This window comes from Tachysurus fulvidraco, chromosome 6 (genome assembly GCF_022655615.1).
Source record: "Tachysurus fulvidraco isolate hzauxx_2018 chromosome 6, HZAU_PFXX_2.0, whole genome shotgun sequence".
In the NCBI taxonomy this organism is placed as follows: domain Eukaryota; kingdom Metazoa; phylum Chordata; class Actinopteri; order Siluriformes; family Bagridae; genus Tachysurus; species Tachysurus fulvidraco.
This window is the reverse complement of record NC_062523.1, coordinates 31,563,642-31,580,430: the sequence shown is the minus strand read 5'-3', so window position 1 is coordinate 31,580,430 and position 16,789 is coordinate 31,563,642. Positions and strand designations below refer to the sequence as shown.

The window sequence follows — 16,789 nt, the reverse complement described above, 5'->3', positions numbered from 1 at the left end:
CGGGTCCAGTCGGGTCGGACTCGGGTCTGATTTTTTCAGGTTTGTCTCGGGTCGGTTCTTTCTTTAAAAAAAAAAATGCACGTCGAGTTCGGGTAAAAAGTGATTCGGGTCACTTCGGGTCGGGTACATTTCTTTACACCTGAGAAGACCTCTAGTTGGTACACAACAGTATATGATAGCGATATAAGGTATAATAACAACTTTAATGATACAATGTTTAATAACTCAAAAAACTACGGCGTTTTTTTTTTAATTTCCTGAAAAATAATGGTTTTGGAGATACGAGGATTCCGCCCGACAGCGTCGGTATGGAAATGTTCCAGGGAATCTTGCACATTATTACAGCAAGTTCAGGATACTGGCCTATGTTTGTTTCTCTGTTACACCTTTTCCACCAGAAAGAACCGAGTGCTGGTTCAGAGCTCGTGATGGTCCTGGTTCAGAGTTGGTTCCACTGGCGAACCTTCTGAGAACCGGTTTGCCTTTCCATCGGTTAGAGAGCGTCACAGAGCCGAGTGTGACGTCACTGTATACGTGTCACGTTACACAGCGACGTTAGCGCAGCGGCGACAAACACAAACACAACAATGGTGGATGTTACTTTACTGTTAATGCTCATGGCTTTGTGAACCTACATTAACACCCAAACGCGGCGAATCCGACGTGTACGTGCGGCTCCGTGTAATCTGTATAAACGGAGGTTGTGATGGAGAAAGTACTTAACGTTATTTTATCATTAACACAGAAAAATTTAGCCTTAGTCTTAGCTTAGACTATCATGTGTGCTGATAATGTATCATATCGCGGTAAAGTAAAAGTGTATTAAACATTAGTATACTTAGGGTACGTTATCAAATGCGCTAACAGTAACCCCGCCCCAAGGCGCTAACAGTAACCCCGCCCACAGCCCCTAACGCAAGAGGCTCTTAAGTCTAGACCAGTGACGTTTTGGTGCTACTTAAGAACTACTTTTCCTGGTTCAGAGCCGGTGCATTGGCTGTCGAAAAAGAAAGAACTGGTTCTAAATTAGGCTCCGAAACTGCACTCAAACTGCCTCGGTGGAAAAGGGGCACATCTGAACCTGCCTTATCTTAATCGGTGCTTCTTGGATTTATTATATAATATATCTTTTTACTTATCAAGCCATTTTAGTGCTTGGTTAACCCACCAAGTGTTATTTTGTATTGTTTGTTTCTAATGTTCTTTTTCCCCTCGTTTTTTCTTTCTCTCCTCTAGAAGTAAAGAAAGCTGCGTTTCGACTTTTCTCCTGCTCATTTTGTCCACTTTATTATACATCTCAAATTTACCTCACCAAACACATCCAGAGCTTCCACCACGAAGAGGATTCGAGGCAGAAATCAGGAGAGAGTCAGATGCCCACGAATAGCTCCAGTAATCAGCAAACATCTGTTGCTCTTAGTTTCAACACCTCTCAGAAAGAAACACAGAAGAAAAGCAACCTTTGCTCGGGTAGCAGCAACAGCTTTACTCGTCCGAACGCTGCGGATCAGTGCGGTCAAGCCGGGGAGATGATGTATCGCTGCTTACAGTGCGGCAAGAGTTTTAATAAAAAGAGCAATCTCCGAAAACACCAGCGCATTCACACTGGTGAGAAACCGTATCACTGCTCAGAATGCGAAAAGAGTTTTATACAAAAAAGTGATCTCCGCCAACACCAGCGCATTCATACCGGAGAGAAGCCGTATCACTGCACGCAGTGCGGGAAGAGCTTTACACATCAGAGTCATCTCCAGCTACACCAGCGCATTCACACAGGAGAGAAACCGTATCATTGCTCAGAGTGTGGAAAGCGGTTTAATCAAAAGAGTAATCTTCATGTCCATCAGCGCATTCACACGGGGGAGAAGCCGTACCACTGCTCAGAGTGTGGGAAGAGTTTTACTCTACAGAGTCATCTTCACGTCCATCAGCGCATTCACACCGGAGAGAAGCCGTATCACTGCTCAGAGTGCGGGAAGAGCTTTACTCATCAGAGTCATCTCCAACGACACCTGCGCACTCACACAGGAGAGAAGCCGTATCGCTGCTCTCAGTGCGAGAAGAGCTTTAATCATCAGAGTCATCTCCAACGACATCAGCGCACACATACAGGAGAGAAACCGTATCACTGCTCACAGTGTGGGAAGAACTTCTCTCAGCAAAGCACTCTCCAGCTCCACCAGCGCATTCACACAGGAGAGAAGCCGTATCACTGCTCACAGTGTGGGAAGAGGTTTACTTATTCACTTACGTTTAAGACCCACAAGTGCACTAATGCAGAGCCATTACATTATTTTAATTATTTATCAAATTAAATATGACCTCATCGTTCCTTTTTTTGGCTTATAATCATCTGTGTAACGTTTTAAATCCTTTTTTTGTATTTTGAATCGCTGTGGAAGACAAAAAGCATTCACTGTTATTTTATGGATTCATATTCCAGTTTTAAAGGTGGGGTCTCCGTTGTTTGAAAGCTAATGTTGACATTTGAAATCACCAAAACAAACACGTCCCTAACCCAAACAAGTCCCACCCCTGTATCGATAGCTCCGCCCACACATACATACGTAACCCAGGCGACTAACAGAAAGAAACGTGTCTTTATCATAGCTGAAGGGAAGAACAATACGATTGTAGATAAACAAACAAGCAAAAATGCCACACAAGCATAATGATGTAAAGGACAAAGGCATATATTAGTTCTGTGTAACAAAGCAAAACCAACGTTACTCACCTATCGAGAAGGGAAAAAGCGCCTCAGCGTCTTAAGTAAAGTCGGCCACATATTCACAGGTCGGAGTTTCCCGAGTCGATAACTCCTGAGCTAAACGCTGTTACTACACAAAACGCGGTTGTAGCTGCCTCTCTACATTACTACGATAGAAAAGAGGTGTTATTTGTGTAGTAACAGCGTTTAGCTCAGGAGTTATTGACTCGGGAAACTCCAACCTGTGAATATGTGGCCAACTTCCTGCTCCTTCAGTTCTCTCCAGCGCTGGAAAGCTGATCCTATATTAACACGTCCTACTTCTTGTCCTTATCGTAAGTCTTTCTTCTCTTTCTTTCTTTGTTTTTATCCTCCATGTCGATGTTAAACCCGCTTTCTGCTAACGTCACACACGCGCACTGAACACTCTCTCCGCCCATATCCACAAGACTTTCTGCTCATTGGCTACACTTTTGTTTTGTTTTTGTTTTGTTTGTCGTCCCGACTCGGTTTTCTGAAGCATTTCTCAAAAATCGGAGACCCCACCTTTAATGTTTACCTTTGACTCGGTGACGGTTTCAGTGTAAAACATGATTTCAACACCAGTGCTGACTGGTAAAAGTGACCTCTCTAAGAGTCACATGAGATGAGATTCTCTTTAACTTGATGTAAGTTACGTATGTAAGTAACAAATAGGTTGTAAAAGTTTAGGTAGTAAAGAAAAAATCGGTTGTTTGGCTCTAATGTTTCCTCCGACCACTTTCATGGCATGAGCGGTACATTTATTTCAATCATATAAATGTTTTCATCTTATTTGTCACGTATGACTATAGAGACATTAAAGAAGAAGCTTAAAGCTTGGAAGGAAGTAGCAGAAAACATTGGTGACTCTGGAGAGTGTTTGTATTCTAGTACATTTAACTTTCTGCCTATAAAAGCTTCGCATGCATCGTGTAAATCAACCAATTTTCACTTTCAGTAGTAATGTGTTATTTCATTTGTGTTTAACTAGATAGAAGATTGAAATAAAGGCATATATCATGGTGTTCTGGTAGCTAGTGCAGTTACTTTATTACTAACAAAGTCTGGAATTTAATGTTAAGCAAATGACTGATCACACGTTTCACACGTTTTTGACTTCGCGTTCAAACAATTTAATGACAAATACGTCACGTACTGTAGCATATACTGTCAGGAGAGGGGAAACCGTACCAACAATCGGCCAAACTTTAATTCCATTCCTCTGTCGGTTTTGTCAGTGTCATCTGTATGCTGCCAAAACCGGTAGGTACACAAGTGTACTGTAGGTGTCTGAGTGCTAAAAATTAGGAGAATGTATAAAAATATTCTGTTCTTTTTTTCAATTAAAAGAAAGTTTCAAACTGTGTTGGTTTCCTTAATCTTTGCTAACTCTTGTATATGAATATAACCGTGTGTCTATTATGCAACGGTGGAAGTCATTACTGTGCTAGATTGAACATTATTACATTAAATGGATTGAACAGTGCGCTTTTCTCTTGGACCAGATGCAGGACATCTTTGTATGATAGTTGGTATAGAAAAGATTATTGTTATTGATTATTTCTATTTATTTCTGGGAGTAAGCTTAAATCTAGCTCACAGATTTCTTTAGCAAACATTTAGCGTGTCTTATTTTTTATGTGACCAAAATGTCAACAAGAAGGTACAGCAAATTATTAAATTCAAAAGTTATTTGGGTTTGAGATCAAGGAGACAACAGAACAGAATTTTAGCTTTAACTTCCTGATAAATCATCTAGAAGTGCTAAGAAACATAGAACAAAACACCTTATGTTTAAACATTCGTGGCCATCCACAGAACTTATTGTTTTAGCCTTTGTTAGCCTAGCTTAGCCTAACCCTAACTCTAACCCTCTAGGTATGAGGAAGATAGTGACATGGTCTGATTTCCCACACAGTGGACACGATTGTGCCATATTGCCTCTAATGGTGCAGGTGATGTGCTGGTGGAAATTTGGCAAGTCCCCGACCACAATGCATGTATCTTCTTGGCGTTGTGTCAGTTGGCGGATGAAAGGCTCATGCAGGTCCCATACAACAGTGTCCTGAATGTCAGTGACTGTGATATGAACTCCCAAGGGCAAGAAAGGGTGACATTTGATGATCAGAAGTTCCAGGTTGGGTGGGAAGGAGCGTGAAAGAGGTCGACTGCTTGTGCTGTCACAACAGCCTTTGTTTACAATCGGACACGATCCACCTTCCCTTGACCTCCCCGACTCTGTTATTATGTCCATACAGTGAACCTAGAAGAACTTGGATGACATGGTCTGTTTCTGCTGTAGAGGTGGTTGCAGCCTAGAATGTCCCTTAACCCTGGTCCTAAGGTCATTGAGGTTGTTTTCTAGAGACTGGACATTGGCTACTAGGATGCCATGCAGGAGAGTACGGACTGCGAATGCCCTCAGACTGTTCCTGATGTCGCCTTGTTTTCCTTGTGGATGCTGTTTTTGGTAATAAACACCAAATATTATTTAAACTACTGTTACAATAAACACGTGTTATTCTGTGACTAAGCTATGATGCAAGAAATGAGAGTAGTGTGTTTTCTGCCTTATCCCTTTTCCAGCCTTGCTCATGAAACTACTCCAATAATCTATAAAAACCCACATTGTTTTAGGAGCAGAACCTGGACATCCTTCAGTAGTTGTAAGCTATAACAAGGCACATTGGAGTAAAGTCATCTATATCACTGCAGCTGAAAGCCACTGAGCAGCAGGATCTGTCACAATGGCTTGGAGAACAGTGTACAGACTTGGGAGCACTCTGTATATCGCTATGGCTTTACCAGGGTTATTGAAAAGTCTCAGAATCTCTCAGAGTTTTAGATCATTTTCTTCAAGCCATGAGTACAATACTCTCTTCCTTACCTCCAGTTGGTGGCGGTAACGCGCCCAGAAGCTGCTTCTACAATCGCCAAAAAACACCGAAGAACAAAAAGAGGCTGCTGTTTTTTTATCCTGAGCAGCTGAGCTACTTGTCAAAGCTTTTATTAACGCATTAAATAATTTTTCGCTTCATACAGAAATAAAGAAATACTCGTCGTTATGTCTGTGTTTGGAGCATTAAAACGATTTGCTTAAAAACCCTGACAGGTAAGATAAACAGAAGACGTGTGGGTGTGTTCCAAATCGACCTGCCTTCACTTACTAAGTGCCCTAGATAGGGAAGGGAATAACGTCATGTACACTACATTAATAGTCGGTGTTTATTATAGCAGCAGTGTTAATAATAATTGGTGTTTATTGTAACAGTAGTGTTAATAATAATTGGTGTTTATTATAGCAGTGTTAATAATAATTGGTGTTAATTAGAGCAGTAGTGTTAATAATAATTGGTGTTTATTGTAACAGCAGTGTTAATAATAATTGGTGTTTATTGTAACAGTAGTGTTAATAATAATTGGTGTTAATTAGAGCAGTAGTGTTAATAATAATCAGTGTTGGTAACAGTAGTGTTAATAATAATTGGTGTTTATTGTAACAGCAGTGTTAATAATAATTGGTGTTTATTGTAACAGTAGTGTTAATAATAATTGGTGTTTATTGTAACAGTAGTGTTAATAATAATTTGTGTTTATTGTAACAGTAGTGTTAATAATAATTGGTGTTAATTAGAGCAGTAGTGTTAATAATAATCAGTGTTGGTAACAGTAGTGTTAATAATAATTGGTGTTTATTGTAACAGCAGTGTTAATAATAATTGGTGTTTATTGTAACAGTAGTGTTAATAATAATTGGTGTTTATTGTAACAGCAGTGTTAATAATAATTGGTGTTTATTGTAACAGCAGTGTTAATAATAATTTGTGTTTATTGTAACAGCAGTGTTAATAATAATTTGTGTTTATTGTAGCAGTAGTGTTAATAATGAGTGTTGATCTCTTCTCAGACCTGTTAGAATGAGTTCAGTCAGAAATGCCTCCTCTCAGGTTCCTGATGTTTCCTCACAGGTAAAATTTAAAGACTCTCAGCAGGATTTGTGACAGAAAACAATAACGATTTAAATGTTAGGTGTTTGTACTTTAGGTGTTTGTACTTTAGGTGTTTGTATTTTACTACACTGCTGAATAAGTGTTACTGTTTTTTTAATATGTGGAAACAAAGACTTCAGATGGAGGGACATCGGGATGGACAGATGTCTGTGTGAAGAAGGAGGAGACACTGGACCTGAACATCTACAACCATGGAGACGATCACAGAAACAGACCTGAATTGTGCATGAAAGAGGAAGAAGCTGACAATGAAGATTATCTCTGTAAGACATCCAGCCTTTCTCTGTGTGTGTGTGTGTGTGTGTGTGTGTGTGTGTGTGTGTGTGTGTGTGTTTGTGTGTGCGTGTGTTGGTGTTGGTTTGTGTGTGTGCGTGCCTTGTTCAAGGGCACCTCAGTCGTGGTATTGCTGGCCCGAGACGAGAACCCACAACCTTAGGGTTAGGAGTCAAACTCTCTAACCATTAGGCCATGACTTCCCAAGCAGTTTTTGTGGCAGTTTGGCATTCTGCAGTTTCCACAGATGGTGTAGGTGTGGTTGTGCTTTCCCTGTCGCTGAAGCAGTGTTGGTGCTCCATGAGAGTTTCTGAGTCACAGTCATGACCATGAACTTGAAATGAGTGATGTTCACAGACAGTGTGGCGTAGCAGCCACAGTCTGGTGTAGCAGCCACCGTCTGGTGTAGCAGCCACAGTCTGGTGTAGCAGCCACAGTCTGGTGTAGCAGATACAATCTGGTGTGGCAGATACAATCTGGTGTAGCAGCCACAGTCTGGCGTAGCAGATACAATCTGGTGTGGCAGATACAATCTGGTGTAGCAGCCACCGTCTGGCATAGCAGCCACCGTCTGGCGTAGCAGCCACCGTCTGGTGTAGCAGCCACCATCTGGTGTAGCAGCCACCGTCTGGTGTAGCAGCCACAGTCTGGTGTAGCAGCCACCATCTGGTGTAGCAGCCACAGTCTGGTGTAGAAGCCACCATCTGGTGTAGCAGATACAATCTGGTGTAGCGGCCACAGTCTGGCGTAGCAGATACAATCTGGTGTAGCGGCCACAGTCTGGCGTAGCGGCCACAGTCTGGCGTAGCGGCCACAGTCTGGCGTAGCCGCCACAGTCTGGCGTAGCAGATACAGTCTGGTGTAGCAGCCACCGTCTGGTGTAGCAGATACAGTCTGGTGTAGTGGCCACAGTCTGGTGTAGCCGCCACAGTCTGGTGTAGCAGCCACCGTCTGGTGTAGCAGATACAGTCTGGTGTAGCGGCCACAGTCCCGACTCTGCTGTATGTAGCTGCTTCAGTCTGTTCGCATCCCCGTGCTTCCTGACTGAGCTTTCTAGGCCATTACATAATTAAGTGTGGTTCTGTTCACTGCACTACACCTGCACTTAATTACTGCTAAATAAATATATAAATGATTGAAATAATAATAATTATTATAACAATTAGTCCTCATAGAATCGCAGTCCTTCTTTACATTGTGGTTGTTCCTTAACATAGTTTATAATTTTGTTGCATTTCTAATCTATTTTTCTCTGTCACCGCTCCTGAAGACAACAACAGCCTGACGCAAGTCTTCTCCTGCTCCCTGTGTTCACTTTCTTATACGTCTCAAACTGACCTGAACAAACACGTCCAGAGCTGCCACTACCAGGAGTATGTGAGATCGCAGACATCAGGAGAGGTTAAATCTGAGATTCACGTGTCTACAAGTGACACCAGTGGTGATGAGCACATTCCATCTGATGCTCTGAGGTCCATCAGCTCTGGGAAAGAGAAGCAGAGTGAGATGTACCACTGCTCAGAGTGTGGAAGGAGATTTACGAGTCAAAGTGCTCTGAGAGTTCATCAGTGCTGTCACGCAGGAGAGAAGCCGTATCGCTGCTTACAGTGTGGGAAGGGTTTTAATCAAAAATGTACTCTCCGAAAACACCATCGCATTCACACAGGAGAGAAACCGCATCGCTGCTCACAGTGTGGGAAAGGTTTTATTCAGAAGAGTGATCTCCAGCAGCACCAGCGAACTCATACAGGAGAGAAGCCGTATCACTGCACACAGTGCGGGAAGAGCTTTAATCATCATAGCCATCTTCATCTTCACCATCGCATTCACACCGGAGAGAAACCGTATCAGTGCCCAGAGTGTGGAAAGCGTTTCACCCAGAAGAGTAATCTCCAGGTCCATCAGCGCATTCACACAGGGGAGAAGCCGTACCACTGCTCACAGTGCGGGAAGAGTTTTACCCTTCAAAGTAATCTTCAACTCCATCAGCGCATTCACACCGGAGAGAAGCCACATCAGTGCTCACAGTGTGGGAGGAGCTTTACTCATCAGAGTACTTTTCAACGACACCAGCGCATTCACACAGGACAGAAGCCGTATTACTGTACAGAGTGTGAGAAGTGTTTTAATCATCAAAGTCACCTTCAGCGACATCAGCGAATTCACACGGGAGAGAAACCGTATCAGTGCTCGCAGTGTGGGAAGAACTTCTCTCAGCAGAGTAGCCTTCATGTCCACCAGCGTGTTCACACAGGAGAAAAGCCGTATCAGTGCTCGCGGTGCGGCAAAAGTTTCGCTTATTCGCTTACGTTCAAAACCCACAAGTGCACTAACACAGAACCTTCACCTTATTTGAATTATTTGTCAAATTGAATATGATTAAACGTGAGTATGGTGGCTTAGTGGTTAGCACGTTCGCCTCACACCTCCAGGGTCGGGGGTTCGATTCCCACCTCCGCCTTGTGTGTGTGGAGTTTGCATGTTCTCCACGTGCCTCGGGGGTTTCCTCCGGGTACTCCGGTTTCCTCCCCCGGTCCAAAGACATGCATGGTAGGTTGATTGGCATCTCTGGAAAATTGTCCGTAGTGTGTGAGTGTGTGAGAGTGTGTGTGTGTGTGTGTGTGTGTGTGCCCTGTGATGGGTTGGCACTCCGTCCAGGGTGTATCCTGCCTCGATGCCCGATGACCCTGTGACCCAAGAAGTTCGGATAAGCGGTAGATGAATGAATGAATGAAAATATGATTAAATGATATGGTACCCTAGTGGTGAAGGTGTTGGGCTACCAATGAGAAGGTTGTGATCCCACTGTTGGGCCCCTATGCAAGGCCCTTAACCCTCAATTTCTCAGTTGTATAAAAATGAGAATGTAAGGCTCTTACCCTAACCCTAACCCTAACCCGCTCTGGTTAAGGGCATCTGCCAAATGCTGTAAATGTCAATGTTGTAAAATTGTTTATTTAGACATTCGGTAAAATTCAATGTTATTAGAATAATTTTAATTATTTAACCTTTGCTTGTTACCTTTAATAACCTGTAAACTGAAAATATATGTAAACACAGAAAAGTGCCACAGTTTTGGTCTAAATAAACTATATAAATGCAAACTGGTAGGTGTTTGTGTTTGTGTCTGAATCTCAAACATTACTAAGTTCCCTCCTGAGGGAACAGTGCCACGGCTTGAAGCTATGAGAATGCCCCAGTGGCAATTTTCATTGGCTACTTTCATTGGCATCGAGGCAGGATACACCCTGGACGGAGTGCCAACCCATCACAGGGCACACACACATTCTCACACACACACACACTACGGACAATTTTCCAGAGATACCAATCAACCTACCATGCATGTCTTTGGACCGGGGGAGGAAACCGGAGTACCCGGAGGAAACCCCCGAGGCACAGGGAGAACATGCAAACTCCACACACATAAGGTGGAGGTGGGAATCGAACCCCCAACCCTGGAGGTGTGAGGCAAACGTGCTAACCACTAAGACACCGTGCTCCCTAATATTAAATTGTTTAATATAATTTCTGCTCTGTCGAGTAAAATTCAAGCTGATTCAAATCAATGTAATAAGTTAAAATTATTGTATCGAAGATAAAACGAGTTCAGAGTCAATCAAATCGAAAACTTTGTTTATTTGAGAGTATTGTTAGGGTTAGTGCCAGTTCACACTTCTCCCTTCCTACCCCACCAGGGGCAGTATGATTAACACCTAGTCTGGAATCATATCACAGCAGTGACGTACTACTTACTGTTAATACCCAACATCTACATTGAGTCATCTGTATAGCACATTTTCTGTGCACTCTTTCAGGAACGGTGTCTGGTCCAGCACTCTGCATATAGTTCTCCTCACATCAGCTGTGGGTAGAAAGAGCACCTGGGCATCACTGTAACAGGCAGGTGAAGTTGGTGGATGCCCTGCTACATGTGCCATGTGTCTCCGCCGTCCAGGAAGTGACTGTGGATTCTGTGGTCATGTGCGAGATTTGAGTGTCTTGTGGCACAAGATAGTTTGACCGTTGCTGTTTGAGGCCATCCTCAATCTACCTATTTAATCAGGTGTTAAACTCCACCCCTGGTAGGTATTTGGGGTTTATGGGTCCATCCAACAAAACTGCACCTAACTGTAGTAATGAGCCAGAAGCTACTCCATCCATACTGACACCACAAAAGCCCTCCTGAGAGCCGGAGCTTCAAGCTCCCATAGTTCATCAACTGAAACCCATGACAAAGAACATTATATTTTTGACCAGGAAATGGTCCAACATTTAGAAAAGTGTTCAGCATTCAGCAGCTCACAGACACAACCACTAAGCTTTACATGAAACCAGACAGACCATTATGTCTGGTAAGTAAGTATTAAGTGTTAAACTCCACCACTGCCAGGTATTTATGGGTCCTCGGGGTCCTCAGATCCGTCTTTGTTATGTTTCTGTGAAATAAAGATTTATTCTGTAAGTCAGATCGTAATGTAGAAGCTTGAATGTTTGCTCCTAAATATTCACGTGTGAATGAGGTAGTGTATTTCTGTTTCTGACCCGTAACTGACACACGGTGAGCTTCATCAGTCATGAGAAGAAAAACAACGTACTTTTAGTAACTCATAACACCGTTTACAATTTTTCTTCATCTCTTTGTACTGCAGCTGTTGGAACTTTTCAGCCACCATCTTTTGCTCTTTCTCCTAAAACAGAATGAAGCAAAAAGAGGTCAAAACTCAAGTGTTTACTTTTTCCTTCCGCAGCGACACACGTACAGTACGTCCTGTTTACATTATGAACAAAATAAAACATTTGTATTTCTAGTTTAAGTAACAATAACTCGTAGCTCATCGTGCAGCACAAACATCACAAGTCATTTTTAAGAATTATTAATGCAGGGATTTTATCACTTACCGCCATTAACGTGTGACATCTCCAGCGTGCATGTCGGAGCTCTTCCTCCAGCTTCTGTTTGGTGGCTTGCAGTGTGATCACCTTGGATGTCAGGTCAGATATCTGCTGAACAGTGCACTCCATCTCCTGGAAGTTAAACAATCAAAGCTGTTTGTCACTAAAACACCTGACTGTCCTGACTACACTACAGGTAACCGTGACAACCAAATCTGACCTTTAACGACTGCTTGTTGATAGGAAAAACCTCCTTTAGCTGATTAGATCGAGTCCTCGGGATATTGTGAGCTTCCTGCTCATGCTGCTTCTCCTAAAACACAGTCATGGAAAAGAGTTTTACATTTTTTGTGCTAAGTGAATTTTAGTTAAATGGACAATAAGGATTTGAGACGACACTGACTTTTTTTTTCATTTATTTTATCTTGTTTAAAAATGGCGATAGCGGTCCTGTAGTGTTCCTGGTTTAATGAGAGGTGAAACTTACCTGAGTGAACGTCTCACAGCTCTCTACCATCTTTTTGTACGCAGATTTCAGGAGGTTGTAATGCTCCAGTATCGTTTGATAATCCTAAAACACAGTAAGAGAGAAAATCGCAAGGTTCAGGCGTCGTGCAACACATTTAACACTCGGGTGAATTTTTCTTCTTTGTCTTTGTCTCTAAACCAGTTTACTGTGATACACACTGTACAAATCGATGCTGGTTAGCACGTTCACCTCACACCTCCAGGGTTGGGGGTTCGATTCCCTCCTCCACCTTGTGTGTGTGGAGTTTGCATGTTCTCCCCGTGCCTCGGGGGTTTCCTCCGGGTACTCCGGTTTCCTCCCCCGGTCCAAAGACATGCATGGTAGGTTGATTGGCATCTCTGGAAAATTGTCCGTAGTGTGTGTGTGTGTGTGTGTGTGTGTGTGTGAATGAGCATGACGCCTGAGATAGGCACAGGCTCCCCGTGACCCGAGAAGTTCAGATAAGCGGTAGAAGATGAATGAATGAATGAATGAATGAATGAATGAATGAATGAATGCTCGTTGCAGGATTTTCTCACTTACATTAGTTTTGTTTTTATGTTGGGATTGTTTCTTATAGAGAACATTCTTCAACTTGCACACCCTGGTATGCAGAATGTCCAAGTCGACGCTCAGTAAGGAGTTATCTGTCTCTAACTCAGCGCTGGACTCCATCACCTGCTCACATTTCGTCTCAGTTTCAGCTACCGCAGTCTGCAATTTCTACAGAAAGAGTGTTGGCTTTATTTACTTTCTATACACATTCGGAGACTTTTGGGACAAAATGTAAACACACCAGAAGAACTTACCCTTACGGACTCTTCGTTTTGTGCTATAGTATTTATTATCTTTAGGTACTCTGACTTCAGCAGACTGTGATCCTTCTTCTCCTGCTCACGCTCCTAAAACACAACCATGGATCAAAAGATGTAAACTTCACTACTTACTTTTCACATCTTCACTGAGACTTTCATTAACTTCCAGATACGTGGAAAAAAATTATTTATAAAACCTTTAAATGAACATTTACTCAAAAGATTTTGGAACATTGAGTAGATTATTTTTATATGATCTGCTTATTAACGCAAGGATTTTCTCACTTACAATATTGAGCGTTTTATACGTCCTGTTCGCCTCGCTGAGATCTTTCTTCTTCTGCTTCACTCTGTCTTGTAGTAAGATGATGTCAGCTTTCAGGTGGAAGTTTTCCTCCTGTAGCTCAGCATTGGCTTCCAGCATCTTCTCAGAGTTCTTCTCAATATTGGGCAACAAGATCTTAAAGCACTATAACCAAAGAGCGTGATCTTTAATTCCTTCTACACACATTCACACACTTTTAAACTCATCTCGTCACTCGGTAAAACGGCTTGAAGTGCTTTGAGGATTTTACTTTCAATACAAACTTTTCTTCACTTCAGTAAAAAAGGAATAAAATCAAAATAATGTCAGTTTTAGTCAAGCAGAGATTAAGCGCTTTAATCCACATGTAATAAAGATCTTAAGTAATTTTTTTTACATTTACAGCATTTATCAGACTCTCTTATCCCGAGTGACTTACATTTTTCTTATTTCAGTTTATACACCTGTGCAATTGAGGGTTAAGGGCAACTTGGTGGCTGTGGGATTCGAACCAATGACCTTCTGATCAGTAGTTGAACGCCTTAACCACTTTCTTGCATATTTTTATAGAAGTGATGATTTCTCAGAACTTACTTTTAAAGAGTCAAAGTTCCTTTTCAAAGTTCCCTCCATCTTCTTGAACTTTGCCTGTAAGAGACTGTGAGTGAACTTCTCCTGCTCGTACTCCTAAAACACAACCATGGGGCAGAAGAGGTTTAAACTTTCCACATCTTCACTGAGACACATTCATATAGTAAATAAAAAGAAGGTCAGCATCTTAAACTAGAAATACACTTTTTATTTTGTTTCCTGTAGGAATCGATTTATTCACAAAAACCTTCTTGTGAACATTTACTCAAAAGATCTGGGATCATGAAAATCTTGTATGTGCTGAAAAATGGTCTCCTACTCGAGACCCTGAGTGTTTAAGTTTATGCGTAAGGAGACAAACTAATGTAATTCCCAACTCCACATTATATAATGACTCGATTGCAGGACTTTAATATTTACTATAATTATTATTATACATTATTAACTATGTTTTATATCAGATTATTGAGTCACGGTGAAAAAAACTCACACTCATTATTTATAAAGGAACTGTGAGGATTTTCTCCCTTACCATCAGTGACATGCTGCACTTCCTGTATGCCGCATGAAGCTCTTTCTTGTAGTCCTGCAATGTGTCTTGCAGCAAATGTATATTGAATATCAGGTCCAAGTTCTCGTTCTCTACCTGAACTTGGGACTTCATCACCTTCTCATATTTACTCTCAGCTTCAGCAAGAGCAGTCTGCAGGATCTACAACAAAAGTGTGAAATATTCAGCACTTTTATTATCATTATTTCCATTTTCTTCCATCATTAAACACATCAGTCAGCTGTTGGTCCTAAGGACAGGTTTAAGCCTGATTTGTCCTTCTTCATGCAAGTCTCTGTGAGTGCACCAGGATGTTGTGTGTTTATTCTCACATGGGAAAATAACTCGTTTATATTCAGCAGGGTGTTATATTAAACTTTATGCCTCAACACTAATATTATCATTGTTGGGATATTGATGGACATGAAATCTTCTCTGTCTGTTTAATATCATGTCACTGTTCATGCCTCCAAACAGGTGAGCATCAGTTTCAGTCTACAGACAGTTTTTCTGTTACTCTGACTGATTGATACTCAATTTATTTTGAAAATAATTATTTATATGTGGGGTTTTTTTCTCACCTCAATTTCTCTCTTATTCTCTCTCTGTATCTCACAGATCAGTTCCTCCAGTTGTCTCAGTCTTTTCTCCAAATATCTCTGAAAGTTCACATCCATGTCATCAATAACTTTATTCTCTGTTAGTTACATTAATTCTGTGTAAACTCTAGACACTGTTATAGATTTCCACCAGCTTGGTCAGCAGTTTATAAAAGACTAGGACTTAAACCAAAAGGTCCCTAGCAGCTGTTTTTCTCGAGTTTCCCCGAAACTAGTTGTGTAGTGATTAGTGCGGACCTCAGTGAGGACCTCAGGACCAGCGCTCACCTTCGCTCTTTTCTGTCCATCTCTTAGCTTCTTCACCAAATAATAAAATCCTGCAGCAGCGACCGCAAGTCCAGCTGCAGCCAGAAGAAGATCTGTAGCCAAATCAAGACTTATCCAATATGGTGTCATAACTGTCAACTCGCTCAAACACCCCGCGTTCAGTTAGAAAGATCAGATGAATAGTGAGAAATCCTCCGCTTTTCTGTCGCCTGGTTACCGCAGTGTGTTCGGTCATAACGCGTCACAACGAACTCCATCGAATTCAGTTAGAAACAGATTCAGGTTCCATCGAATGGGACGATGAAGTGTGTGTGTGTGTGTGTGTGTGTGTGTGTGTGTGTGTGTGTGTGTGTGTGTGTGTGTGTGTGTGTGTGTGTGTGTGTGTGTGCGCGCAAAAAAAAAAAAAAAAAAAAAAGATTAGTATTTTATTATTGATTATTATATAAAATGATTACCTAATAAAACTAATTATACAATTATAATTTAATTGGCTAAACGGAACAACTATAAAATTAATTATGTATTATTGTTACAATAAATAAAGCACAATAATAATAATAATAATAATTGTAATAACAGTTTTTATATTAACTTACAAGATGCTTGTTTTTTTATTTGATTTTAAATAACTGAACAACACACAATCTGTCTGTAAATTCTTTACTTTAAATGTCTATTTTTATTTTGTAAAAGCAACTAAAAAGTCTATAAAGTTCTTTATCAACTGATTGAGTGCCTTTTCATCCCCAGGACATAATATGTACAAAATACTTTTTATTATTCATGTGCCTGAACATTCATCTGCAACTTCTGATGTTACAGATCTGTTTGTCTCTCTCCCTCTGTGAGGAACTACACACACACACACACACACACACACACACACACACACACACACACACACACACACACACACACACACACACACACACACACACACAAACACACACACATTCTCTCCGTAAAAAGGAGGTTTAATGGCCACAATTTAATGTAATATAGTGATTTTGTACTTATAAAGTACTTGTAAAGTACACATATGTACTTGTAGGGTTAGGGTTAGTACTTATGTGTGGGTAATAAACTCTGACTGACACTGTCACTCTCTCATCACTGTGAATATTCACTACACCACCACTAGGGGGCGGTCTACTTTTATTTTCGATTATTTTTCCCTGCGGCATTCATTCAATACACTGAATGAGGAATCAAATAAACTTGTTTAAA

General features: G+C 41.3%; 3 protein-coding genes across 5 annotated transcripts; 2 read left to right on the top strand and 1 right to left on the bottom strand.

Moving 5' to 3' along the window:
* Positions 1-428: 428 nt before the first annotated feature.
* LOC125141423 (zinc finger protein 239-like) lies at positions 429-3,562 on the top strand. The gene is made up of 3 exons (XM_047814890.1): positions 429-444; positions 1,237-2,233; positions 3,541-3,562. The coding sequence occupies exons 1-3, from the start codon at positions 429-431 to the stop codon at positions 3,560-3,562; spliced, it is 1,035 nt and encodes a 344-aa protein (XP_047670846.1).
* A 2,101-nt stretch (positions 3,563-5,663) lies between these two features.
* On the top strand, positions 5,664-9,526 carry LOC125138312 (zinc finger protein 239-like). 2 transcript variants are annotated; one of them, XM_027145400.2, is made up of 4 exons: positions 5,664-5,840; positions 6,636-6,696; positions 6,851-7,001; positions 8,282-9,526. In XM_027145400.2, the coding sequence occupies exons 2-4, from the start codon at positions 6,646-6,648 to the stop codon at positions 9,382-9,384; spliced, it is 1,305 nt and encodes a 434-aa protein (XP_027001201.1). In that variant the 5' UTR covers positions 5,664-5,840; positions 6,636-6,645; the 3' UTR covers positions 9,385-9,526. The 2 variants fall into 2 exon arrangements, with proteins under 2 accessions (XP_027001201.1, XP_027001203.1); XM_027145402.2 differs by lacking the exon at positions 6,636-6,696 and having other exon boundaries at positions 5,665-5,840.
* Positions 9,527-10,630: 1,104 nt separating this feature from the next.
* Positions 10,631-15,844, bottom strand: LOC113642080 (myosin-9-like). Of its 2 annotated transcripts, none has more exons than XM_027145386.2 (12): positions 15,563-15,844; positions 15,257-15,334; positions 14,658-14,837; positions 14,129-14,221; positions 13,520-13,699; positions 13,225-13,317; positions 12,959-13,138; positions 12,395-12,478; positions 12,128-12,220; positions 11,914-12,039; positions 11,557-11,702; positions 10,631-11,450 (listed from the first exon to the last, which is right to left on the bottom strand). In XM_027145386.2, the coding sequence occupies exons 1-11, from the start codon at positions 15,689-15,691 to the stop codon at positions 11,583-11,585; spliced, it is 1,356 nt and encodes a 451-aa protein (XP_027001187.2). In that variant the 5' UTR covers positions 15,692-15,844; the 3' UTR covers positions 10,631-11,450; positions 11,557-11,582. The 2 variants fall into 2 exon arrangements, with proteins under 2 accessions (XP_027001187.2, XP_027001186.2); XM_027145385.2 differs by having other exon boundaries at positions 11,610-11,702; positions 15,563-15,842.
* Positions 15,845-16,789: the final 945 nt, after the last annotated feature.

Bases quoted from the DNA above. Each gene is read 5' to 3' on its own strand.
- LOC125141423 (XM_047814890.1), top strand. The intron at 2,234-3,540 runs GTTTACTTATTC...GTATGACTATAG, and splicing joins TGCTCACAGTGTGGGAAGAG to AGACATTAAAGAAGAAGCTT.
- LOC125138312 (XM_027145400.2), top strand. From the start codon at position 6,646: ATGAGTTCAGTCAGAAATGCCTCCTCTCAGGTTCCTGATGTTTCCTCA. The intron at 6,697-6,850 runs GTAAAATTTAAA...GTGGAAACAAAG, and splicing joins TTCCTGATGTTTCCTCACAG to ACTTCAGATGGAGGGACATC. The intron at 7,002-8,281 runs GTAAGACATCCA...CCGCTCCTGAAG, and splicing joins TGACAATGAAGATTATCTCT to ACAACAACAGCCTGACGCAA.
- LOC113642080 (XM_027145385.2), bottom strand. From the start codon at position 15,691: ATGACACCATATTGGATAAGTCTTGATTTGGCTACAGATCTTCTTCTG. The intron at 15,335-15,562 runs GTGAGCGCTGGT...GTGAACTTTCAG, and splicing joins ATGGACAGAAAAGAGCGAAG to AGATATTTGGAGAAAAGACT. The intron at 11,451-11,609 runs GTACGTTGTTTT...TTTATTTCACAG, and splicing joins GGTGTTATGAGTTACTAAAA to AAACATAACAAAGACGGATC.